We start from the raw sequence: 27959 nt of genomic DNA, 5'->3' as shown, positions 1-27959 counted from the left end.
AGTCAATTACTAATATACAAATACTCTTAGTAAAAGTATTTATCTTCAACTCGCAATCTGTGGATTCTATTCGATTAGATATTTTGAAATTGTATGTTAAACATCACAGCATAGTTGATATATATAAACTCAGCAAAAAGGACCTTATATTTCAAAGATAATTAATCCAAATCCAAATAACTTCACAGATCTTCATTGTAAAGGGTTAAAACACTGTTTCCCTTGCTTGTCCAATGAACCGTAAACAACATGCAACTGTCATGACGTTGGCCTGGGGGTAGGTTTATGACAGTCATAAATATCTCTTCCCCCTTTTTTCCTCTCTCTACCCTACTGATGTTACCTTTGCAAACCCCTTGGTTAATATAGAGATTCTGGGAACATCAGAAGGTGGGGGGAAATGAACTATATTCTGGTAATCCGACCAATTGAACATATGCGGTGGTACTTAATGAATATGATGTCAGTTCGGTTGTCATCTGAGACATTCTCATCAATGATAAGATGACATAAACTCTTCAGTGGAAAGTCTACACATCAGAGTTATCGGATCCACATGGATTTGTTGTTCAATTTAAATGTTTGAATATGAAATTATTCGTGATGGAATGAAATGTGATTTTAGCTTCTAAAATGTGAGATTTGGGTTTTCATGAGTGAATTAGGCCCGACTCACATGAAGAGACATAGGTCGTAAACTATGAAACACACCTCTTTTCTCCCTTCCTATATAAAGCCTTGATCACAAATGAACCTCATGTTCCGATGTGAGGACGACGGTCCGATGTCAGAATGGTTCAGATAATAATTACAGAACGAAGCCAACCTCAGCGTGAGCTTTGGTTGCGAATGGTATGAACTTTGAACTCTTATACACTACAGAAGTGATACCTCCTAGCAGTTGAGTTAGCAACAGCAGCTGCAAACACAGGTTAGGAAGGAACAGACAGAGTATCCCATCTACCACACAACAACGTTACTACAACGTATCCAATTTACCAGCAGAGACATTCTTCAAAGGACAAAGGACTCGGTTGGGCAACACGGCCTTCCATCTACCACCAACCTACCGAAGCGCAGCTCAGAGTAAATATTTATTGCATTTTCCTTTTCCAAATGGGCGGTAATTTAGAATGCATAAAATACTGTATTTACGATAGCACAGCTTCGCCCTTTGTTCCTCAGTCTTCCGGCTCTTTCACTCAAACCCAGCCCCTTTTCTTTTGTGTAACAAGCTGTCATATCTGTTCTGCCCGCTAGGGACATTTTCCTTTATGACGTAATTTGTAATCAAGTTATGATTAATTATGTGTATGTGTAATTCTGTGTGATTAGTTAGGTATTTAGTAAATAAATAATTAATTCCAATTTTGTATTGTTGATAAAACTTGTTAGCCAAGAATTTACAACATTCAGATGAGACTGAATTAAGGTGACGATTAATATTGACTGTTATTGATGTAAAATATTACTAGGTCTTTAAGAGTTTATTCGGAAGCTAACAGCTCTATAAATATTATTTTGTGGTGCCCCGACTCTCTAGTTAATTACATTTACATGATTAGCTCAATCAGGTAATATTATTTACAGAGAAATTATTTTATAGAATCACATGTCATATCACTTAATCTGGCATAGCCAAAGACACGACATACCTGTGGAACAGTTGTTAAGACCCTAACAGCTTAGAGACAGTAGGCAATTAAGGTCACAGTAATGAAAGCTTAGGACACAAAAGAGGCCTTTCTACTGACTCTGAAAAACACCAAAAGAAAGATGCCCAGGGTCCCTGCTCATCTGCGTGAACGTGCCTTAGGCATGCTGCAAGGAGGCATGAGGACTGCAGATGTGGCCAGGGCAATACATTTCCATGTCCACACTGTGAGATGCCTAAGACAGCACTACATGGAGACAGGATGGTCAGCAGATAGTCCTTGCAGTGGCAGACCACGTGTAGTAACACCTGCACAGGATCGGTACATCCGAACATCACACCTGTGGGACAAAAACTGCCAGAATTACACCAGGAATGCACAATCCCTCCATCAGTGTTCAGATTGTCCGCAATAGGCTGAGAGAGGCTGGACTAAGGGATTGTAAGCCTGTTGTAAGGCAGGTCCTCACCAGACATCACCTCCAACAACGTTGCCTATGGGCACAAACCCACCGTCGCTGGACCATGCAGGACTGGCAAAAAGTGCTCTTCACTGACAGGGGTGATGGTCGGATTTGCATTTATCGTTAAAGGAATGAACGTTACACCGCCTGTACTCTGGAGCGGGATGGATTTGGAGGTGGAGGGTCCGTCATGGTCTGGGGCGGTGTGCCACAGCATCATCGGACTGAGCTTGTTGGCATTGCAGGAAATCTCAATGCTGTGCGTTACAGGGAAGACATCCTCCTCCCTCATGTGGTACCCTTCCTGCAGGCTCATCCTGACATGACCCTCCAGCATAACAATACCACCAGCCATACTGCTCGTTCTGTGCGTGATGTCCTGCAAGACAGGAATGTCAGTGTTCTGCCATGGCCAGCGAAGAGCCCGGATCTCAATCCCATTGAGCATGTTTGGGACCTGTTGGATCGGAGGGTGAGGGGTAGGGCCATTCCCCCCAGAAATGTCCGGGAACTTGCAGGTGCCTTGGTGGAAGAGTGGGGTAACATCTCACAGCAAGAACGGGCAAATATGGTCCATAAGGAAGGAGATGCACTGCAGTACTTAATGCAGCTGGTGGCCACACCAGATACTGAATGTTACTTTTGATTTTGACCCCGTTTGTTCAGGGACACATTATTACATTTCTGTTAGTCACATGTCTGTGGAACTTGTTCAGTTTATGTCTCAGTTGTTGAGTCTTTTGTTCATACAAATATTTACACATGTTAAGTTTGCTGAAAATAAAGGCAGTTGACAGTGAGAGGACTGAGTTTATGTTGCAAGGAAATCCGAAGAGGTTAAAGATGTAGGAGATCTTAAGAGAGGTATTGGAAAGTCGCAAGACATGTGTCGTGATGCGTGTAAGAGATGGTTGAGGGACAGCTATTGGGGAACTGTGGGGGGATCTTGGAGGGGCCAGGTTCACGTTTTTTGGCCTGTTGGGAGATCTGTCAACGTGCCCTTGAGCACGGGCATTGACCGTGGATGCTTCTGTGTGTCGCTCTGGATGAGAGTCTGTTGGATAACAGGTATGGTGTAGTTGTTGAGCGCCTTCACTGCAAGTATATTGTATGTTTCAGATATTCAATAAAAAAAATATATATAAAAAAAAAGGACAGCAGGTGCAGGCACTCAACTGAAAAATGTAAAGATCTCCTCAATTTAAGGTAAGGTTTGTCCCTTAGTGATCAAAATTGATATTGTTATATTTGTGCAAATTTTCTAAACCTGTAAGATTGCGCGACAGACATGGCACCTCTGTTTCTAGCTCCTAGGCAACGAAACAGTTTTTTTTGCGCGTTATTAGCCAAGAAAGCTTTTTTGTGTTATTACATACAGTCAGAAATAACTTTTGGATATGAGATCGGCGGCAACTCACCAGCATTTCGACCAGGAATATGACTTTCCCGAATTCCAGCCTTTGTTCGTAACCCCCAGGGCAATTGAAGTTACAGTCGGAATTCGGAAGTTTACATACACTTCAGTTTTTCACAATTCCTGACACTCAATGCTCAGTTAGGATCACCACTTTATTTTAAGAATATGTCATGTCAGAATAATAGTAGAGAGAATGATTTATTTCAGCTTTTATTTCTTTCATCACATTCCCAGTAGGTTAGTGTCACGTTCTGACCTTTATTTCCTTTGTATTGTATTTATTTAGTATGGTCAGGGCGTGAGTTGGGTGGGCAGTCTATGTTTGTTTTTCTATGTTTTGGGGCATTTCTATGTTTTCGACCTAGTATGGTTCTCAATCAGAGGCAGGTGTCATTAGTTGTCTCTGATTGAGAATCATACTTAGGTAGCCTGGGTTGCACTGTTTGTTTGTGGGTGATTGTCTATGTTAGTGGCTTGTGTCAGCACAGGTCTCATTTTGTAGCTTCACGGTCGAATTTGGTTTATTGTTTTTGTTACTCGTTTGTATAGTGTTCAGTCTTTCTTTATTAAAGATTTTACCATGGACACTTACCACGCCGCATATTGGTCCTCTGATCCTTCTCGCCTCTCCTCTTCAGACGAAGAGGAGGACGACCGTGACAGAATCACCCACCAACCAAGGACCAAGCGGCGTGGTAGAAAACAGCGACGACAGCAGCAGCAGCAGCAACAACAACAGCGGCCGGTATCACAGGACTCCTGGACTTGGGAGGAGATACTGAACGGAGAGGGACCCTGGGCACAGGCTGGGGAATATCGCCGCCCCAAAGCAGAGCTGGAGGCAGCGAAAGCTGAGCGGCGGCGATATGAGGAGGCAGCACGGCAGTGCGACAGGTACGAGAGACAGCCCCAAAATTGTTTTTTGGGGGGGCACACGAGGGGTGGAGCTAAGCCAGGTAGCAGACCTGCGCTCACTCCTCGTGCTTATTATAAGCAGCGAGATACTGGGCAGGCACCGTGTTATGCGGTTAAGCGCCGGTGTCGCCAGTACGTGTCCATAGCCCGGTGCGCTATAGGACAGCCCCCCGAGAGTGTCATGCGAGTGCGGGCATCGAGCCAGGGCGTATGGTGCCTGCTCAGCGGGTCTGGTCGCCGGTACGCAGTTTTGGCCCAGGGTATCCTGCGCCGGCTCTGCGTGCTGTGTCTCCGGGGCGCTGGGAGGGTGCAGTGCGTCCTCTGCCCGCGCTCCGCTCGTGCCGGGCGAATGTGGGAATGGAGCCGAAGGGAGAGGTGCGTGTAGTAAGCACTAGATCTCCCGTGCTTACCCACAGCCCGGTTCAACCTGTGCCTGCACTCTGGACGGTCCGGGCTAGAGTGGTTATCCAGCCTGGGGAAGTGGTGCCAAGGTTGCGCTCCAGTGCTCCCCCACAGCCCGGTCTTTCAGGTGCCTCCTCTTAACCCCAAGCCTCCTGAAGGTCTTCCCAGCCTGGTGGTTCCTGTGGCAGCCCCACGCACCAGGCTGTCTCTCTGTCTCCTCCCTGCAGGTGGTCCTGTCTGTCCGGCGCCGCTGCCGGAGTCTCCCGCCTGTCCGGCGCCGCTGCCGGAGTCTCCCGCCTGTCCGGCGCCGCTGCCGGAGTCTCCCGCCTGTCCGGCGCCGCTGCCGGAGTCTCCCGCCTGTCCGGCGCCGCTGCCGGAGTCTCCCGCCTGTCCGGCGCCGCTGCCGGAGCCTCCCGCCTGTCCGGCGCCGCTGCCGGAGCCTCCCGCCTGTCCGGCGCCGCTGCCGGAGCCTCCCGCCTGTCCGGCGCCGCTGCCGGAGCCTCCCGCCTGTCCGGCGCCGCTGCCGGAGCCTCCCGCCTGTCCGGCGCCGCTGCCGGAGCCTCCCGCCTGTCCGGCGCCGCTGGCGGAGCCTCCCGCCTGTCCGGCGCCGCTGGCGGAGCCTCCCGCCTGTCCGGCGCCGCTGGCGGAGCCTCCCGCCTGTCCGGCGCCTCTGCCGGAGCCTCCCGCCTGTCCGGCGCCTCTGCCGGAGCCTCCCGCCTGTCCGGCGCCGCTGCCGGAGCCCCTCTGCCCAGAGCTGCTGCCGCCCCTCTGTCCCGAGCAGCTGTCACTCTGTCCCGAGCTGCCCCTCTGTCCAGTGGGGTCATTGAGAGGGGTGGTCATGCTGAGAAAGCCACGGAGGCGGACAATAAAGCGGACTAAGACAATGATGAAGTGGAGTCCGCGTCCCGCGCCAGAGCCGCCACCGCGGACAGCCGCCCACCCAGACCCTCCCCTATAGGCCAAGGTTTTGCGGTCGGAGTCCGCACCTTTGGGGGGGGGGGGTACTGTCACGTTCTGACCTTTATTTCCTTTGTATTGTATTTATTTAGTATGGTCAGGGCGTGAGTTGGGTGGGCAGTCTATGTTTGTTTTTCTATGTTTTGGGGCATTTCTATGTTTTCGGCCTAGTATGGTTCTCAATCAGAGGCAGGTGTCATTAGTTGTCTCTGATTGAGAATCATACTTAGGTAGCCTGGGTTGCACTGTTTGTTTGTGGGTGATTGTCTATGTTAGTGGCTTGTGTCAGCACAGGTCTCATTTTGTAGCTTCACGGTCGAATTTGGTTTATTGTTTTTGTTACTCGTTTGTATAGTGTTCAGTCTTTCTTTATTAAAGATTTTACCATGGACACTTACCACGCCGCATATTGGTCCTCTGATCCTTCTCGCCTCTCCTCTTCAGACGAAGAGGAGGACGACCGTGACAGTTAGAGGTTTACATACACTCAATTAGTATTTGGTAGCATTGCCTTTAAATTGTTTAAAACCTGTTAAGGATGCTGCGAATTTTAGCAGCTTTTTTTTACAAATTGCGCAACATTTCAACGTCCTGCTACTCATGCCAGGAATATAGTATATGCATATAATAAGTATGTGTGTATAGAAAACACTCTGAAGTTTCTAAAACTGGTTAAATCATGTCTGTGGCTATAACAGAACGTGTTCAGGAGTAAAAATCCCAGGGAAAACTGTTCACCAAAAACACAAAAAAATATTCATCCGCCAGTCTTTGAATTGTCTAAGGCGATAGAAAATAGATGAGGTTCCGTTTACAACGCCTACAGCTTCCACACGATGGCATTTCTTTGCACGTTTATCCTTGGTGGGATGACGTATAGGCACTTCCTGTCTTGGGGTGCACCCAGGAAATTATGAAAGTGAGGAAAAATGGACGATGATTTCAAGACTTGCTGCTATCGAATACAGATCGCCCCGTGATCAATTTTAAGTTTATTAATACCTAAAGTTGGTTTACAAAAGTGATTTGTAGAAGTTTATAGGCAACTTTGTTAATTTTAAAAAGTGACGTTGCGTCGTGTAAAGGTGCATTTTCCTTGGATCAGACGGCCTTTATAAATGGACATTTTTGGCATACTTTGACGGATTTAATCGGGAAAAATGCCCAATTGTGATGTTTATGGGACATATAGGAGTGCCAACAAAGAAGCTCGTCAAAGGTAATGAATGTTTTATATTTTATTTCTGCGTTTTGTGTAGCGCCGGCTACCGCAAAATCTGTTGTTTAGGTGACATTCTGGTATTTTGGGGGGTGCATGCTATCAGATAATAGCTTCTCATGCTTTCGCCGAAAAGCATTTTACAAATCTGACTTGGTGGCTAGATTCACAACGAGTGTAGCTTTAATTCAGTACCTTGCATGTGTGTTTTAATGAAAGTTTGAGTTTTATCGAAAACTATAGGTGGCGCTCTGAAATTTCCGCTGATTGATGTTCCTGCACTGGGATTAGATTCTGCATCATCCTTAAGAGGTTTGGGTCAAACGTTTAGGGTAGCCTTCCACAAGCTTCCCACAATAAGTTGGGGGAATTTTGGCCCATTCCTCCTGACAGAGCTGGTGTAACACCATGCTCGTATACGCTTTTTCAGTTCTGCCCACAAATTTTCTATAGGATTGAGGTCAGGGCTTTGTGATGGTCACTCCAATACCTTGACTTTGTTGTCCTTAAGCCATTTTGCAACAACTTTGGAAGTATGCTTGGGGTCATTGTCCATTTGGAAGACCCATTTGTGACCAAGCTTTAACTTCCTGACTGATGTCTTGAGATGTTGCTTCAATATATCCACATCATTTCCCACCCTCATGATGCCATCTATTTTGTGAAGTGCACCAGTCCTTCCTGCAGCAAAGCAGGAAAGCAAAGCACACCCACAACATGATGCTGCCACCCCCATGCTTCACGGTTGGGATTGTGTTCTTCAGCTTGCAAGCCTCCCTTTTTTCCTCCAAACATAATGATGGTCATTATGGCCAAACAGTTCTATTTTTGTTTCATCAGAACAGAGGACATTTCCCCAAAAAGTATGATCTTTGTCCCCATGTGCAGTTGCAAACTGTAGTCTGGCTTTTTTTATGGCGGTTTTGGAGCAGTGGCTTCTTCCTTGCTGAGTGGCCTTTCAGGTTATGTTGATATAGGACTCGTTTTATTGTGGATATAGATACTTTTGTACCTCTTCACAAGGTCCTTTTCTGTTGTTCTGGGATTGATTTGCACTTTTTGCACCAAAGTACGTTCATTTCTAGGAGACAGAATTTGTGGAGTGGTTGATAAACAAGTTTTAATGACTCCAACCTAAGTGTATGTAAACTTCCGACTTCAACTGTATCCCAGAGGCTGCTCCAAGATGCCACCGGTGGAGAATAAGTATTTGGAGTGGACTTGTAGTTTGAATCGGGAGGCGTGCACACCATCCATCGCTTCCAAGTATATTACTCGCCAATGTTCAGTCTCTGGACAATAAAGTAGACGAGCTCAGGGTGAGGATCTACTTCCAGAAAGACATCAGGGACTGTAACATACTCTGTTTCACGGAATTATGGCTCTCTCGAGATATACTGTCCTTGTCCATACAGCCAGCTGGGTTCTCAGTTCATCGCACAGACAGGAATAAAGAAGTCTCTGGGAAGAAAGGGGGGTGTCTGTTTCATGATTAACTACTAATGGTGGGATTGTGATAACATACAGAAACTCAAGTCATTTTGTTCACACAACCTTGAATACCTCACAATTAAATGCCAACCATATTACCTCCCAAGGTAATTATCTTCGGTTTTGTCACATCTGTGTATATTCCCCCTCAAGTTGATACCACGAATGCCCTCAAGGATCTACACGCAAACTGGAAACCACATATCCTGAGGCTGCATTACTGTACATGGGGATTTTAATAACAGGTGTGCCTTGTTAAAAGTTAATTTGTTGAATTTCTTTCCTTTTAAATACAATAATTAATTACTCACAAACAAACATGGGGGAACAGAGGGTTAAATAATGAACAAGTAATTGCGGAATTGAAACCAGGTGTGTAAGACAAAGACAAAACAAATGCAAAATGTGGATCGGTGATGGCTAGATGGCCGGTGACGTAGACCGCCGAACGCCGCCCGAACAAGGAGAGGGACCGAATTCGGCGGAAGTCGTGACAGCCAATCAGTTGTGTGGTGACAAGGTAGGGATTGTATACAGAAGATAGGCCTATTTGGTAAAAGACCAAGTCCATATTATGGCAAGAACAGCTCAAATAAGCAAAGACAAACAACAGTCTATCATTACTTTAAGACACGAAGGTCAGTCAATTCAGAACATTTCAAGAACTTTGAAAGTTTCTTCAAATGCAGTCGCAAAAACCATCAAGCGCTATGATGAAACTGGCTCTCATGAGGACCGCCACAGGAAAGGAAGAACCAGAGTTACCTCTGCTGCAGAGGATGAGTTCATTAGAGTAAACTGCACCTCAGATTGCAGCCCAAATAAATGCTTCACAGAGTTCAAGTAACAGACATAACTCAACATCAACTGTTCAGAGGAGACTGTGTGAATCAGGGCTTCATGGTCAAATTGCTGCAAAGAAACAACTACTAAAGGACACCAATAATAAGAAGAGACTTGCTTAGGCCAAGAAACTTAAGCAATGGACATTAGACCAGTGGAAATATGTCCTTTGGTCTGATAAGTTCAAATTTGAGATCTTTGATTCCAACCGCCGTGTCTTTTTGAGACGAAGAGTTGGTGAATGGATGATCTCCGCATGTGTGGTTCCCACTGTGAAGCATGGAGGAGGAGGTGGGATGGTGTGGGGGTGCATTGCTGGTGACACTGCCGGTGATTTATTTAGAATTCAAGGCACACTTAACCAGCATGGCTACCACAGCATTCTGCAGCGATACGCCATCCCATCTGGTTTGCGCATGTGGGACTATAATTTTTTTTGCCCCTAAGACCCTCAAACTTTTACAGATGCACAATTGAGAACATCCTGTTGGGCTGTATCCTTGCCTGGTACGGCAACAGCACCGCCTGCAACCGCAGGGATCTCCAGAGAGTGGCCCAACGCATCACTGGGGGCATACTGACTGCCCTCCAGGACACCTATAGCACCGATGTCACAGGAAGGCAAAAAGATCATCAAGGGTATCAGCCACCTGAGCCACGGCCTGTTCATCCCAATATCATACAGAAGGCAATGTCATGCCCTGACCATAGAGAGCCCTCAGGGTTCTCTATGGTGTTTTAGGTCAGGGCGTGACTAAGGGGTGTTCTAGTCTTTAATTTCTATGTTGGTGTGAATATGGTTCCCAATTGGAGGCAGCTGTTGTTGTTTTGAGGTTTCACTATAATAAATATGTGGAACTCTACTCACGTTGTGCCTTGGTCCACTCATTCTTACGACGAACGTGACAGGCGAGGTCAGTACAGGTGCATCAGTACAGCTTCTATCTCAAGGCCATCATACTGTTAAATAGCCACCCGGCTACTCAACCCTGCACCTTAGAGGCTGCTGCCTTATATATATAGACATGGAATTACTGGCCACTTTAATAATGGAATGCTAGTCACTTTAATAATGTTTACATACTGCTTTACTTATCTCAAATGTACAGTACCAGTCAAAAGTTTGGACACACCTAATCATTCAAGGGTTTTTCTCTATTTTCTACATTGTAGAATAATAGTGAAGACTTCAACACTGAAATAACACATATGGGATCATGTAGTAATCAAAAAAAATTAAATATTAAATATATCCTGATTTGTTTAACACCTTTTTGATTATTCCATGTGTTATTTCATAATTTTGATGTCTTCACTATTATTCTACAATGTAGAAAACAGTCAAAATAAAGAAAAACCCTTGAATGAGGAAGAATATGAGAATATGCAGCCTATAAGAATATGTTGAAGGCTAGCTGTAATGGGTGCAGATGACTGAACTGCTGCTCTCTTTTGTGTCTGTCTGCAGGTATACAGACAAGGAGGCATACAAAGGTATGTCAATTGGTACTGGTATGTATGCATATCATACTTACCATCCTCCTTCCTTTCCTCGTCAATGAATATCCCATAGGCCTCTACATTATGGACGAGGTATGTGTATGAAACCCATTATCAAAACAGTTTTTTTTCATTCACATTCACCACAACAACCAAGGTATGAATACTGTTGTGTGCATATTTTATTAATCATCTGTGTAATTACTATGTTTTGGATGCAAAGACTTCACCCTCCCTAAACCTCTGGTAAATAAAACAGGAAACCTGTTCGATCACCATGCACTGCAAAATCATTCTGGCTATGGATACGGAGAACATCAACACATTAACATCAACACACCAGAAGATAAACCCATTGGACTTGGGGCTCTGGTGGGAGTTTATCTCATATTTAGAATAATTTATTCTGCTTTGCCACTAAAATCATAATAAACACTGAGAAGTCAAATATTGTGTTATTGTTGTTGTTGTTATGCGTATTATTAATATGATTAATAATACTATAATAATAATAAAACATAATAACAGGGGAGGGGGGGTAAGTTAACCCCAAAAGGTTCTTCGAGGATCCTTTAAAAGTTGTTTTTTTAAGAACTTAAAGGGGTTCCTCCACAGATTAAATTTGAAGAACCCCTCAAGGATACTCCAGGAACCTTTTACTTTTAGAGTGTGGAGAGAAATGCTGTTTTGCATGCTCAACCGGTGTCGCTCATTCAGCCGAGCATTCTCGGGTCTCTCCTCCACCCGTTGTGGGGTCTGAGCCGCCAAAGACTGCCACCTTTAGCTCTGACAAATTGATAATGCTAGTCATTGGTGACTCCATTACCCGCAATATTAGACTTAGATGGTGCTTTTTGAAGCTAAAACTGACGAGTGTAGAGAGTATAGGGATACAGTTGTCCACGTCGGCACCAACAACGTTGGGATGAAACAGTCAGAGGTCACCAAGCGCAACATAGCTTCAGCGCGTAACTTAGCCAGAAAGATGTGTGTGTGTCTCTGATGAGCTCTACAGCAGAGTCTCTGGCCCCCTCCCAGTAAGGGGGGGGGGGGTGATAAGCTCTACAGCAGAGTCACACAACTCAATCGCTGGTTGAAAACTGTTTGCTGCCCCTCCCAAAAGATAGAATTTGTAGATAATTGGCCCTGGGAAACGCACACAAACAGGACCAAGCCTGGCCTCCTGAGGAGTGATGGACTCCATCCTAGCTGGAGGGGTGCTCTGATTTTATCTATCAAATAGACAGGGCTCTAACTCCTCTAGTTCCCCAATGAGATAGGGTGCAGGCCAGGCAGCAGGCTGTTAGCCAGCTTAGTGGAGTCTGCCCCTAGCACAGTCAGTGTAGTCAGCTCTGTTTTCCCCATCAAGACCATGTCTGTCCCTCGATCTAGGTCAGGCCAAACTAAACACAGCGTTGTTCGCCTTAGCAATCTCACTGGAATAAAAACCTCCCCCATACGTCATTTTTGAAGGAGATTGTGATAATACCTTACATCTCAAAATATGACGACTTAATGTTAGATCCCTCATCACTTCCCAGGCAGTCATATTCAGAGAAACTAATCACTGATCACAAACTCGATGTGAATTTCCTGCGTTAAATGAGGCCACTCCTTCTGGTTACCCTAGTGACCATTTCCCCCCCACGCATCCCATAAAGGTGGAGGTGTTGTTAAAACATTTATGACCGCAAATGTCCATTTCTGAAAACAAATGACCCTGTTTTCATTTTTTGAGGTTCTACTCATGAAATCTACTCAATCGCTTTTTAAAACAAGTTTATGTTACAGGCTTCCTGGGCCGTATACTGCGTTCCTCACTGAGTTCCCTGAATTCATATTGGACCTCGTGGCATGTCATATTATAATTTTTGGTGACTTCAATATACACATGGAGAAGACCACAGACCCACTTCAAAAGGCTTTTGGAGCCATTACTGACTCAGTGGGTTTTGTCCAACATGTCTCAGGACCTACGCATTGCCACAATCATACCCTGGATCTAACCATGTGTATGTGACAAATAAAATTTGATTTGATTTTTTCTCATAATCCTGGACTATTGGACCATCATATTACAATTGCAATCGCAACAAATAATTTGCTTAGACCCCGACCTAGGATTATCAAAAGCCGCACTATAAATTCATGGACAACCCAAAGATTTCTAGATGCCCTCCCAGACTCCCTCTACCTAGCCAAGGACATTGGAGTACAAAAATCAATTAAATACCTAACCGAGGATCTAAACTTAACCTTGCGTAATACCCTAGATGCAGTCGCAAAACTAAAAACAACATTTTAAAAGTCAAGAAACTAGCTCCCTGGTATACAGAAAATACCAGAGTCCCGAAGCAAGCTTCCAGAAAATTGAAACGGAGTTCCGACTAGCTTGGAAAGACAGTACCGTGCAATATCGAAAAGCTCTCACTGCTGTTCAATCAGCCTACTTTTCCAACCAGGCTGAGGAGAATAAAAACAACCCCAAATGTATTTTTGATACTGTTGCAAAGCTAAAAAGCAGCATTCCCCAAGTGAGAACGGCCTTCATTTGAGCAGTGATGAATTCATGAACTTCTTCGACGAAAATATCATAATCATTACAAAACAAAGTTTGGACTCCTCTTTGAATCTGCATATTTCTTCAAAAATCTATTGTCCTGAGTATTCACAGAACTTCCAGGACCTCGGATCAATTGAGACACTCAAGCTTTTTAATCCTGTATCTCTCAACATATTAATTCAAATAGTCATGGCCTCAAAACCTTCCAGCGGTCTACTGGGCCCTATTCCAACTAAACTACTGAAAGAGCTACTTCCTGTGCTTGACCCTCCTGTGTTGAACATAATACATTTCTGCCTATCCTCCGGACATGTACCAAAGTCACTAAAGGTGTCAGTAATAAAGCCTCTCCTGAAAAACAAAACATTGACCCGGAAAATAAAAAAGCGAATCGGCCTATATTGAATTTCCCATTCTTCTCAAAATGTTAATTTAATGGCAATTTAACTATTTAATGGCATCAGACCAAGGCTCTGCGCCTGTCCTCGTGCTCCTAGAACTTAGTGGCGCTTTTAAACACCATCGATCACCACATTCTTTTAGAGAGATTAGAAACCCAAATTGGTCTACACAGACAAGTTCTTGCCTGGTTTAGATCTTATCTGTCGGAAAGATATGTTTGTCTCTGTGGATGGTTTGTCCTCTGACAAATCAATGGTAAGTTTCAGTGTTCCTCAAGGTTCTGTTCTAGGACCATTATTGTTTTCACTATACTGTATATTCTGTATATCCTACCTCTTGGTGATGTCAATCGGTGATGTCAACATTCACTGCTATGTAGACAACACACAGTTGTACATTTAGATGAAATGGTGAAGCTCCAAAATTGCATACCCTGTCAGCCTGTGTTTCAGACATAAGGAAGTGGATGACGGCAAATGTTTTACATTGAACCTCGGACAAATCGGAGATGCTCGTTCTAGGTCCCAAGAAACAAAGAGATCTGCTGTTGGATCTGACAATCAATCTCGACGGTTGTGCAGTCATCTCAAATAAAACTGTGAAGGGCCTTGGAGTTACTCTGGACCCTGATCTCTGTTTTGACGAAAATATCAAAAATATTTCAAGAGTAGTCTTTTTCCATCCACGTAACAAATATCTGAAACTTTTTGTAAATAAATGATGCAGAAAAGCTAATCCATGTGATATCAAAATCAAAAGTAACACTGAAAAATAGCCATCAATATATATAAAAACACAGAATCCCAAACAGCAAACATAATGTTCATAAATCTGAGTGCAGTGCAATGGCAATTGCGTCGTCTGTGGATCTGTTGGGGCGGTGTGCAAATTGTAGTGGGGCTAGGGTAAGGTGGAGGTGATATGATCCTTAACAAGACTCTCAAAGCACTTCATGATGGCAGAAGTGAGTGCTACGGGGGGATAGTCATTTAGTTCAGTTACCTTCACTTTCTTGGGTATGGCAACCATTGAAGAAAGGGGTTATGTCTGTGAATTGGCTGACTTTCGCTTCGCTATCCAACTTGATGGATTCTCTATTCACCGTGCGGACAGGACAATGGAGTCAGGGAAATCAAAAGGGGGAGGGGTTTGCCTCTTTAAAAACAACAACTGGTATGCTGACTCGAGAGCAGGGGAAGTGTCGACCCATTGTACACCCGTCTTGGAATGCCTGATAGTCAAATGCTGACCCTTCTATCTCCTGAGGGAGTTTTCAGCTGTTATCATGACTGTTGTATACATTCCACCTCAGGAATAATAATAATAAGAAAAATAACAAGCTGGCACTTAGCGAAATGTACAAAGCTATGAACAAACAGGAAAACTTACATCCAGAGGCTGTGATTTTAAATCTTCGTCATTAAGACGTGATTCCCAACTTCCATCAACACGTCTCCCTCGCCACTAAGGGCGATAAAGTCCTAGACCACTGTTATTCTACCCACAATCAAGCATAGAAGGCCCACCCATGTCTTACATTTGGCAAATCAGATCAATACTCCATACTCCTGTCTCCTGTTTACAAGCAGAAGCTCAAACAGGAAGTACCCGTGACTCGCTCCGTTGAGAAATGTTTACCAGAATCAGAGATTATGCACCAGGACTGCTTTGCTAGCGCTGATTGGAAATATGTTTCAAAGACTCCACCAATAACATCAATGAGCTAACCACCTCCGTCACCGGCTTCATTAAGAAATGAAGAAGGCGCGACAGCACCAAAAGTTTGGCATGGGCCCTCAAATCCTCAAAAAGTTATAGAGCTGTACCATTGAGAGCATCTTGATTGGGTGCATCACTGCTTGGTATAGCAATAGCACAGCCCTTGATCGTATGGCGCCACAGAGGGTGGTGCGGACAGCCCAATACATCACTGGGGCCTAGCTCCATGCCATCCAGGACCTCTATATCAGGCGGTTTGAAAGGCAAGCCCAAAAATCGTTACAAAGACTCCAGCCACCCAAGCCATAGACTGTTCCCTCTGCTTCCACATGGCAAGCAGCACCGGTGCATCAAGTCTGACACCAACAGGCTCCTGAACAGCTTCTATCCCCAAGCCATAAGACTGCTAAATAGCTAAAAAAAAAAAAATGGCTACCCGGACTATCCGAGTTGACCCTTGTATTTTATTTGTATTTTTGCACTTTCTCTACGCACACGCACATGGTCCTACACACTCCCACACACTGACACTCTAACACACACACACAAATACTCACGCTATCATTTGCTCACACTCACACACACACAATATGCACATACATTTGTAATGACTCTACACACACACCCACTTTTTTTTTAAATCCACTAAAAATGAACACCCATCAAAATAAAGTAATCTTTCTTCTCGTTCTTGTAATGTAACGTTAAATCCCTGACAAAGCTTTGGCAGCGGTAGGAGAATGTATTCCATTGAGCCCATTTCAGCCATTACTAGGGTGTACTTGACAGGTCATTACAGACACTTCCGCGGTAGTAGCGTTAACGGGGGGGGGGGACAATCAGGCACAAGCGTGTGAAAGAGTATGAAAGAGTCGCAGAAGTCAAATGAAGGCAATCAACACAGCAAGCATTAAGTGACAACTGGATGTTGCACACCTCAAACACAGGAAATAGAAGCCAGGAAAATAAACACATCTCAGGTGGGCTGGGCACACACGTTGCTAGAAACACCAAGTTTATAAATCATAGTATTTTTCTACTTACTTATTCTTTTCAGAAATGGCACGCGCAGATTTTTAGTGTGAAATTTACGCAACGTTTATAAATGAGGCCCCTGGCTCTAGAGCAGAGATATTAACCTGGGCTCATCTGTGCTTTAGCCAACTCTTGTGACTATTGTAATGACACGACAACAAACAAACACATGCCATTTCTCTTTTTCAAAATGGCTGCCTATTTAGAATTGTATTTCTGTTTGTTAGATGTAGGATGTGTCATCTCCCCCCGGGAGACTAGGGCAGCCCAGAAAAGACCCCCAGGCCTAGCGGTGCTGTGTGTGTGTTTACTGTGTTCCTCTGATGTGATGTGATCCAGGCAACAGCTGAAACCGCTCTGACCCGTTCCCCCTGACCTCTCTGGGGAAATGCTCTACTACCAGCCCCAGGACCCATGAATCATGCTAGGCCTACATTAGATACTCACCACATAGAGGCTAGTGGGTGTTACAGATCACATCAAAGCATACGGCTGTATCCCTTAAGTGCATAATGCAGACCTTGTAACCAATAATTGTTTGCTGGCAAACACTGATGTTTGGCTATGAACAGCCATGAATGGAAGAGGCCCCCACAATAAATAAATAGTGATGTCGTAAATAAAATCCCAGATCTCTCTCTCTCTCTCGAGGAGGATCTCCAGGAGTTTTTCAATGAGTTAATCACTGTCACTGAAACTTCCTGATCCACTGGCCTCCACACAGAGACGAGAAGATCAATTAAGGGCTCTCTAGTAGAAGCATCCCAGTGTTATCTTCTTCCCACTGCTTTGAGAGAGACAGGACCTCACTCTGGTTTCATTTCACACACACGCACGCACGGACGAACAAACGCACACATGCAAGCACGCGTGCACACTGACACAGCCAGATAGACAGCCACTCACCATGCCTTAATTGCACACGGACAGTCATTAATCTAAGTCCAAGTCCTGTCAGAAAGTTAACTTCACTTATTCTTCCTTTAACTCTCTCTCTCTCTGTCTTTCACACACACACACACACACACACACACACACACACACACACACACACACACACACACACACACACACACACACACACACACACACACACACACACACACCTTCACGTCTCCCAAGGTCAGTCACTGTAGGCGATATAGGAGAATATATCAAAACCAATTGAACCAGACTTGTTGTACCTGAGTAGGGTTTAGTTGAATATACAGTGCCTTGCGAAAGTATTCGGCCCCCTTGAACTTTGCGACCTTTTGCCACATTTCAGGCTTCAAACATAAAGATATAAAACTGTATTTTTTTGTGAAGAATCAACAACAAGTGGGACACAATCATGAAGTGGAACGACATTTATTGGATATTTCAAACTTTTTTAACAAATCAAAAACTGAAAAATTGGGCGTGCAAAATTATTCAGCCCCCTTAAGTTAATACTTTGTAGCGCCACCTTTTGCTGCGATTACAGCTGTAAGTCGCTTGGGGTATGTCTCTATCAGTTTTGCACATCGAGAGACTGAAATTTTTTCCCATTCCTACTTGCAAAACAGCTCGAGCTCAGTGAGGTTGGATGGAGAGCATTTGTGAACAGCAGTTTTCAGTTCTTTCCACAGATTCTCGATTGGATTCAGGTCTGGACTTTGACTTGGCCATTCTAACACCTGGATATGTTTATTTTTGAACCATTCCATTGTAGATTTTGCTTTATGTTTTGGATCATTGTCTTGTTGGAAGACAAATCTCCGTCCCAGTCTCAGGTCTTTTGCAGACTCCATCAGGTTTTCTTCCAGAATGGTCCTGTATTTGGCTCCATCCATCTTCCCATCAATTTTAACCATCTTCCCTGTCCCTGCTGAAGAAAAGCAGGCCCAAACCATGATGCTGCCACCACCATGTTTGACAGTGGGGATGGTGTGTTCAGGGTGATGAGCTGTGTTTCTTTTACGCCAAACATAACGTCTTGCATTGTTGCCAAAAAGTTCAATTTTGGTTTCATCTGACCAGAGCACCTTCTTCCACATGTTTGGTGTGTCTCCCAGGTGGCTTGTGGCAAACTTTAAACAACACTTTTTATGGATATCTTTAAGAAATGGCTTTCTTCTTGCCACTCTTCCATAAAGGCCAGATTTGTGCAATATACGACTGATTGTTGTCCTATGGACAGAGTCTCCCACCTCAGCTGTAGATCTCTGCAGTTCATCCAGAGTGATCATGGGCCTCTTGGCTGTATCTCTGATCAGTCTTCTCCTTGTATGAGCTGAAAGTTTAGAGGGACGGCCAGGTCTTGGTAGATTTGCAGTGGTCTGATACTCCTTGCAGCACATTATAGATACTCCTTTGATTTGATTTGTTAAAAAAGTTTGAAATATCCAATAAATGTCGTTCCACTTCATGATTGTGTCCCACTTGTTGTTGATTCTTCACAAAAAAATACAGTTTTATATCTTTATGTTTGAAGCCTGAAATGTGGCAAAAGGTCGCAAAGTTCAAGGGGCCGAATACTTTCGCAAGGCACTGTACATGGCTGCATATTGAAATCTATATGTCTATATGTCAAGATAAGTTATGGAAGGGAGGAATGGAAGGTGAGTACAGTACAGTGCAATAGACCCGCATAGTCAATTTGTGATATTTGAAAGCTTCAGCTCTGTCTCATTGCCTTTGCAGCATACCACCCTGCATACCACGGCTGGCTTGCTTTTGAAGCTAACCAGGGTTGGTCCTGGTCAGTTCCTGGATGGGAGACCAGATGCTGCTGGAAGTGGTGTTGGAGGGCCAGTATATCCCAATGCCCCAGGGCAGTGATTGGGGACACTGCCCTGTGTAGGGGGACGTTAAACGGGTGTCCTGACTCTCTGAGGTCATTAAAGATCCCCTGGCACTTATCGTAAGAGTATCCTGGCTAAATTCCCAATCTGGCCCTCAAACCATCACGGCCACCTAATAATCCCCAGTTTACAATTGGCTCATTCATCCCCCTCCTCTCCCCTGTAACGATTCCCCAGGTCATTGCTGCAAATGAGAACGTGTTCTCAGTCAACATACCCGGTAAAATAACAGATAAATAAAAAAATGATATCTTCCTCTCCTTGTCTCATTGGTGTTCAGGCTACTGACAGTAGAAAGCCATGGATACCATATCACTTTGACTTTCACAATAGCTTGTTGTGCCACATGGTGTCCTCCTAACTAGGGCCAGTGAGTATACGGGTAGATACAGTGGGTCCTCAATGTATTTCTACGGTGTAACAGGGGAGTCACAGGGACAGGCTAAAACTAACCACCAGGGGGTGGAGTAGACCCATGCAATGAATCCCCCCACCGCTGATTAGGTCAACTGAGTGCACAGTCACCACGAGACCCGAATGATCCACAATGATCCACCTCCGATGTGGACACAGTGAGTGTGTGTGTGAGTGTGTCAAATCTCTCTCTGACCGTGACTCCGACGGCTCTGAGACTTAGAGACTGTGTCTGTGAATGACAGGAATGAGAGATGAACACAGAGCGAGAGGATGGAGGTAAAGAAAGATAAACAAAGAGGCTTAAATCAATGCCATCCACTTCAGCCTCTATGACTGCCAAGAAATACAGATGCGCTCTCTGCTCTGTCTAGGAGTTTGTGTGTGTGTGTGTGTGTGTGTGTGTGTGCGTGTGCGCGTGCGTGTGCGTGTGCGTGTGTGTGTGTGTGCGTGCGTGAAAATACAAAGATAAACTGAAATCAGAGTACAATCAAATTGACATGCAGATAATAGAGACCGGAAAACGATTTAATAAAAGAAGTGGCCTTTCAACAACCAACACTGGGCAAACTATTATTCATTAGTCATTCATTATTGAAGCAAAGTAATACAGTCATGCAGTTCATTGACAGACAGATCACAGGAAGTCTGGGGTACTTTCAACTGAACACTCTGAGTACTATCCATTCTCAGTGGAGGAAGTTGATTTGGAGAGAACCCAGTGCCACTAACACCTCCAGTGGTAAGATGAATTGTGTCTCGGTGCTCTGAGTAACGTGTGAACTCTTTAACCCTACACTTCGCTGTTCAAATAGTCGTTTCGGCACCTGACACTCTCTCTCTCTCTCTCTCTCTCTCTCTCTCTCTCTCTCTCCCTCCCGGTCCCATCCGGTTTAAGGGCAGAAATCACAGCACCTGGACGCTGCTCCTGAACCAAAATAACTCTGTCATACTTGCACCAAACGTCACACTTCTTCTAAACAGCACTTGTAATTCATCGATTTCAGTCAGACACTGTAAGGTGACAGTTAACCACTATATAAGCCCATGAAAACAACGCGGATGAACATAAATCCTTCACCCTCCAAATAGCTGACCGCAGTAGAGAACACATCCACACACTGCATAGTGTGACCCACACAACTCACAGCAAAAGAAACAACACGTTTGAAGACCCTAAACTCCGACTTAACATAACAACATGCACCCAACATTTCAGTTTGCTGACAGAGAAACTCCCCCATAAAATAAACGACAGATGAAACCTCTACCAGCGTATCAACACAACTTGAACAGCCATAATACTCCACCTGTGAGAGTGTATGAATCGTTTCTCTGTGGGACTCCAGTGTTGTAGCTCTCTCTCTCTCACACATTGACACTGGTAGTCCCTGTCTCTCTTCCTGTCTTCTCCTCTGGGCCAGCCAACGCTTTCCCCTCTCATCTGTGGTGTGGGCCTCTAGGCCCTCCTTATACCCACCCCCATCTACCCCCACCATAACTCACTCTGCCCAGCTGCAACTCCTGGAACCCAGCACGCCGTACACTCTCACAGGCCAGCATGCACAAACGCACACACCCGCACGCACACGCACACACACACACACACACCGCCCCTATCCAGATCTGTTTTCCCCCGTCACATGCCGGGGGGATTGGCACGGTGCAATGATGTCCTGTTGTCAATGACTCTGTCACTGAGCCACTGACATTTCCAGTAGCCAACCAAACACACACACCACAATCTCTCACAGTAGTAGTACTGTACACACACTTCTCAGTGGGCTGGACATATTGTTTTCAGTGTACCAGTCTCTCACACACACAAATGCACACACGCTGCTCTACTCTTGCTAAGTCTATAGCATAGTCCTTGTGACTGATCTACTTGAAGTCTACACCATGCTGGTCTCTCTATCCCAGCCCAGTTGTAAATCTCAGAATGCTACCATCAGCCAGTGTATAGTCACACTGACCCTTGTCCCGTCCCAGTCTATCTCCCCCAGTACCATTTACAGTTTCTTACTGCCTTACTGTAAACCAGGGACACAGCTGAGGATATAGAACCCCCCCCACCCCATCTCCACAAACACACACACACCACTGTCCCTGTGTTACTACCCTTCAGGGTCAATTATCCCCAGTACTTCACAGGATCTGGCACCATGAGGGTGTCAAGCTAATGTGCTGCATGATCCTCACACCGATATTAACCCCCTCACTGCCAGAGTATACAATGTTGTCAAATGGGAGGAATTGACGATAGGCAAGGGAGGGAAAATAACATATCCAACAATATTTATAATACAAAAAAAAAACTACTGAGCTTAATATTACGAAGCATGGTAATAAAGTGTTCCTCTGAAGAAGGGGGTTGGTGGTGGGCTCAAGAACATAAAACACCTCACCGCCACCGATAATTCAATGGCTAGCTCTATCTCTCGAACCCAAAGCCAGCTACTGTAGCTCACTCTCTCCCTCAGGGCCACAGAGATGTTTTAGACATGGAAATGCTGTTAGCGCTTTGCGTTAGCCTACTTCTGGGGGAAGGGGCTTGGATGAGAAGACGGGGAAGAATAAAGAATAAAGGTAGTGATATGGAGCACTTCCATCTGGGAGAGAGGAGAGAGTGCATACAGACCCAAACCTTCTAAAGGAGAGAAAGTAGGGGAGGGGGGGGGGGGGGGGGGTGGAGCGGAGGAGAGGAGAGTGGAGGGGGCAGGGTAGAACAGATGGGAAGAAGGGAAGTAGGGTAGAAAGGAGAGGAGAGCATGAAGGGAAACAAGTGAAGGAGGAGATTGAAGGGGAGAAAATGAATAAACTATGAGTGCCAGCCAGAGGGCGATGTTGGGAGTTATTTGAGCAACAATGACCGCACCAACCTTCCTAACCCTACCAAAACACACACACGTCACACTGACCTTTTCCTCTGTCCCCTTTACAGTACCAATGAGAATGCTAGGAGACTGCCTGGCAAAGAAACACACACGTAGATACACACACATACACACGCAAACAATACACGCACACACACATCTCGACACAGTGCTGGGAGGGCCTGCCAGCCAGAGGTAGAGTGGCATCACTCATGTGTCATTACAACAAAGAGAGAGGGACATCAGACCAACACAGAGAGATAAATATAGCACAACCCACCCTGTGACTCAGCCATACAAACACACTCGCGCGTGAGCGCGCACACACACACACACACACACACACACACACATATGGATGCACATGCCTCTAATGAGACCAACAAAGACAGGAGAGATGAGAAAGAGGGAGGAGAGGAGGAAAGAGAAAGGGAAAGCAACAATATGGTTGTTTGGTTCGCTACAATCGCTGATACCTTCGCCTTTGCTCTCAAAAGCAGAAAAACAAGATTCAAATCACAGAATCAATCATTTATATACCACTTATGAACTATTTATAAGCCATTTATAAAACATTAAGAGAACCTACTGTTCATCTTCAAATAGGAAAATATAATTATTCCGTATCGTCCCTTCACGACCCAGAGACTGCACATCATATGTCATTCATTTATGTGGAGAGAAACATTGATGAGTTACCAGATGAGAGGAGCTGCAGTGTGTGCGTGCGTGCGGGTTTGTGTGTATGTGAGCTGGAGCTGAGTAATGGCACTGGCTCAGGCCAGTCGGTTAGTTAGTTGTGGGCTGAGCAGGGAAGGTTCTGGGGAACGGCAGAGAGGGTTCTGAAAAACATGCAAAACCCTTACGACCGGTTTCCCTTCTGGCTCTGTATCGAACCTGGGTTCAAGTACTATTTGAAATCGTTCAAATACTTTTACCAATTGCTTTCGCCTGCTTGGAAGGCCAGGTGGGTGGGGTTTACACTTTCTAGGCTTTTCTATTGGTTTCATGGCAACAGTCAAGCTCAATCGAGCACCGTTGCAGTATAAAACAAATATTTCAAATGGTATTTGAACCCATGTCAGCTCTGTATAGCAGGCCGTGGGAGGACGCACTTCACATCCATATCAGCACATCAATGCGAGCACTCGGAAATAAATACTATATACAAATAAAAAGTAAACAACATCCTGCTATGGTTACAGAATAGTGACTTTTCGGGGTCATGCGTATGATTGAAAATAAGAACTAGCAAAAATATGTCATATGTACTATGCCCCTCCCCTACCACGACCTTAACACACTACCTCCGACGGAATGCATGTGGCCAGGTAGTGCCGGAAAGATGCAGTAAAAGGAAACAGAGGTTTGTGGATGTGATTGTGTGTGACCGAAAAAGGAAGAGAAAAGAGAAGAACAGAAAAGGGAATTGAAGGGTAGTAGAAGTCATACTTTTCGCAAGGGTGTTTCGGCCGACCGGATTTTCTTGGGAGATATCTGTGAAGAGAGTAAGATAATTAAAGTCTTGTTTTCCCCTCTTCAGAGATATCTCCAATGGCAACAGTGCTGTTCTAGAAAGATCAAGTTTCACAAGAAACTTTTTTGTGTGCTTGCTGCCGCTGTCTAAAACCTTTATTAAGCTAGTGGCAGAAAGTAAATTGAGGTTAGAGGTTAGACAGGAAGTAACTATATATCTGATGTCATTTCCTGTGATGTCATGTCCTCTTGTTCCTATTCTCCCGAATGCCCGTGGCTCCTCATAAACTAGCCTAGCTTAGCGGCTAATGCTGAAGATAATAACCTATGTCCCATTGCTTTAAACAAGCTACCGCTACAAATTGAGCTAGCGTTGCGCAGTAGACCACTGTTAAATAGGGAGCATTTCAATACTGGTCAATTGAGTACTAGTACAGCCAACTAAGCAAGTTGCTGCTTATTTCTTTATCTAAGATGATGGTCTACTGCTATAAGAACATTTGAATGAAACTACCTTGAATGTCTCGGTTTGTGATGTGCCATCTCACCATTACTGTAAGTCTGATGTGACATCTAACTAAGTGCTTCTCTTTAAGGATTATTTGCACTTTTGTTGACAATCAAGAACGATTCATTCGTTTTTTCATTTGAGCAGTGGCAGCTATTCAGTTCGATTGTTAAAATATCAAAACAGTTGCCGAAACGATAACGTGTATGTCCGTGTCGTGGGTGTAATAACAGTAAATGAAAGCAGGTGTAGTGACACATAGGACACAGGGTGTGAGGGCTGAGGGCCGAGAGCCACACATGCAGTATGAAAGGGGACACCACAGACAGGGAGTAGGACTGACACTACCACTGGCTGTGAACCCCTAGGTACAACAACAGCTAACAGCCTGGGCATAATGGATAGAATCACTTCAGAAGCCACTCTGGTGCATCCTAAAGGAGTAGAGTGTTCTAAACAAGCACTACAACTTCAAGGACTGCTTCTACATAAACACGCATAGGCTGTAGCACGGTGGTGGAATGCATCTGACTGTTGGAGATTCAATGCGTCTGTGTTATTACTTGTATCTGCCCCTATCGGGGGAAAAAACGACATTATAAATAATCATTGAACAACAACACAGCATTTGGGAGACACTCAGAAGAGGCAGGGACAAGGAGGAACACAGTCACAGAGGTGGAGGAAACACGGGCAATTCATCTCACAGTGTCATCTGCAAAGAGATTGTATTGTTTTGCCAAGCAGAATGATAGGATATTGAATTTGCACTGAACCATTACTAGTTACCCCCAGCTAACAATTCTAGGGAGAGAGAACGTTTTTGTTACCCATAATGTTCCCCTAATGTTTGTTTCCAGTTTTCCATTAGTTAGGGGAACATTCTAGCCATGTTAGCAAGAACCTTCTGAGAACCTTTTCAGCATGTTTAGTGTTAAAGTTGGGAGAATATTCCCCTTAATGTCAAGTAGAACTTATCTAGAACGTGGTTACAATGTTCTCGCAACATTTAACACCAATCAAGTTGTTTCAGATCTACATTAAGAGTTCATCTGGACAGGGCCTAACTATACTGGTCCAATAAGCACATGCCCTAAAGATACTGTATACCTAATTGGGAGAGTGGTTAGTGTGTTTGTCATTTGTCCTGGTGGCCTGGGTTTGAGACCCGCTTAGGGGATTCACCCCACTCTCATTTCCTTGGCAACATACAGTATGTTAATGTCATTATTTGGCAACAGTTACAACACACCGATCTGATCTAATTGTTTTTGCATTGAAAGCTAAGCATCTCAAAGAGAATGCTCTGTGTCTTCTTCAAATCCACACCATGTATACCATATAGAACAATGTGTCCCTGATAAGGAATCACATCAGCTCTCGTCATTGCCTTTCTCTCTGGAACAGTCCTGACTTGCTGCCAATACATGGTCCCAGGTGGTAGTGTTGCTTCTGATAGAAACATACTGTGTACTCAGAACATGGTTGCCATATTCTCAGAATGTGTATATTTGCAGTAGCGTGTCTGTACGTTCTCATGTACATTCTCACGTTTGCCATTTAAGCGATGATGACGCCAGTTATACCAAAACAGTACACAACGTAGACATCTCCAAGTTTTAATGTGGAAAAACAGACAAATTCCTACAGGATCACTTCAGACCAGTGTTGGGGTAATAATTACTTACAGTTACTTTTATGAGTAACAGAGTAATATAACAAGTAACTGTCTTCAAATATTGTAATATTATTCGTTACTTTTCCAAGTAACCTGTATATTACTTTCAGAAGGATATATCTACCGACATGTTACATGTATTTCTTAAAGCCTTGTCCTCGTGCTAAAAAGCCTTGTCCTCGGGTTGTCAACCCGCTTATTCTGTTCCTCGTGGAAACGCTCCCATTATTCTGGAGTTGTTCGCGGAGATAGAGAACAACATTTTAGTCAAATGAAAACTCTGCAACGGCAGCATTGATCTCTTTGTCCAGAAACACCACACCGAAGCCTGCAGAAGCATCTGGAGGTCGTGCACAAAGGCACAAAGCCGGTAGCCAGTTCCAGAGACGAGTGAATGAGGAGACATCTATAAACCATTATGATAATGAAGAAAGATGCAAAAACGACATTTCCAAGTGCTCTAATGAAATATCCATAGAAACAATTGGAATGGTTGATAAATTAATTTCAAAAGGGCAATAATGACATTAACGTGTTTTGCTAAGAACGTGAGAGTAGGGGGACTCCGGTAGAGGGTCTCGAACCCAGGCCAACAGCACCCATGAGAAACAACTTGATAGGCGTAAGCAATAGAGTGAATGCCCTTTGAAGTGAATCTCAACTCTGTTAAAAGTACACTCAATCAAAGATTGTATTGATCATAGTGATTCAGGGGTATCATTAAAGCAGGTGAATATGTCCCTCCAACATTAGACAACTAGACAGAAAGCCCTTCAATAAGTGAGAATAGTCAGATTAACTGATACATGACACAGCCATGGTGGCATAGCAGGAAGATTAGAGTACTGTGGACCAAGAGGATGTGAGTTCAAATCCCAGGTGAGGACATGTTGAATAATAGTGACTGTATAAATGAACATGTACTGTATGTTCAAGGCACTGTGTGTGAGTATCTTTGACAGACAAAGTGCTGTGAATGGATAACTAAGGGCCTTGATTGGCTCAGTAACAAGATGTGCTCAATTGATGAAATATTATCCTAATAATATATATTCTGGGAACATGGCAACTGTGTTTGGTGGGACATTGATGGAATGTTCTCCTAATCCACAGGAAGCTAGATACATTAATGTTTAACTTTTGCATGTCTGAGAACATGGCAACCATGGCAACCATGTTCTGTGTATGTTTGGTGGGATGTTGATGGAATATTCTCCTAACCCACAGAAAACTGGACACAAATGTTCTTGCAACGTTCTCGTTAAACGTGTCTAGAACATAATAACCACGTTCTGGGTACATTTGATTTCACATAAAGGGAATGGTCTCTTGCAAACATCACTTGCACAGCACGGGAACATTCCTATGAAAAAGTTAGTTAATGACCTAATGAGACTAAGTTCTCTAAAGTTGTGGGAACGTTTGTTGTTAGCTGGGATGGCAGCTCTTTTGATATCTTCACGTTTGGCAACAATCTTGGCCAAAGATAACTTTGTCTTTCAGGACCATCCAATCATCACCTTAAGTGTTGTAAGTGTATGTAAGTGACTGGAAGTAATAGACACTCCCAGGATCAATAATGGAAAGCCGAAGGATGTAAC

The 27959-nt window shown here is 44.4% G+C and overlaps 1 protein-coding gene across 5 annotated transcripts in view; it reads right to left on the bottom strand.

The window, feature by feature from the left end:
• Positions 1–27959, bottom strand: part of LOC110529869 (serine/threonine-protein kinase PAK 5) — a 114874-nt gene that overhangs the window by 40481 nt on the left and 46434 nt on the right. For 3 of the 5 annotated variants that reach the window (XM_021612500.2, XM_021612501.2, XM_036985401.1), the window contains exon 3: positions 24149–24193. The exons of 1 other annotated variant lie outside the window; for it this stretch is intronic. In XM_021612500.2, the coding sequence (XP_021468175.1) occupies positions 24149–24193 (45 nt within the window). Of the gene's footprint in view, positions 1–21130; positions 21335–24148; positions 24194–27959 lie in introns of those variants that run through there. One more of the 5 variants, XM_021612504.2, reaches the window with a different exon arrangement.

The sequence above is a fragment of the Oncorhynchus mykiss genome, chromosome 8, assembly GCF_013265735.2.
Source record: "Oncorhynchus mykiss isolate Arlee chromosome 8, USDA_OmykA_1.1, whole genome shotgun sequence".
Classification (NCBI taxonomy): Eukaryota; Metazoa; Chordata; class Actinopteri; order Salmoniformes; family Salmonidae; genus Oncorhynchus; species Oncorhynchus mykiss.
This window is presented reverse-complemented; position numbering and strand designations above follow the sequence as displayed.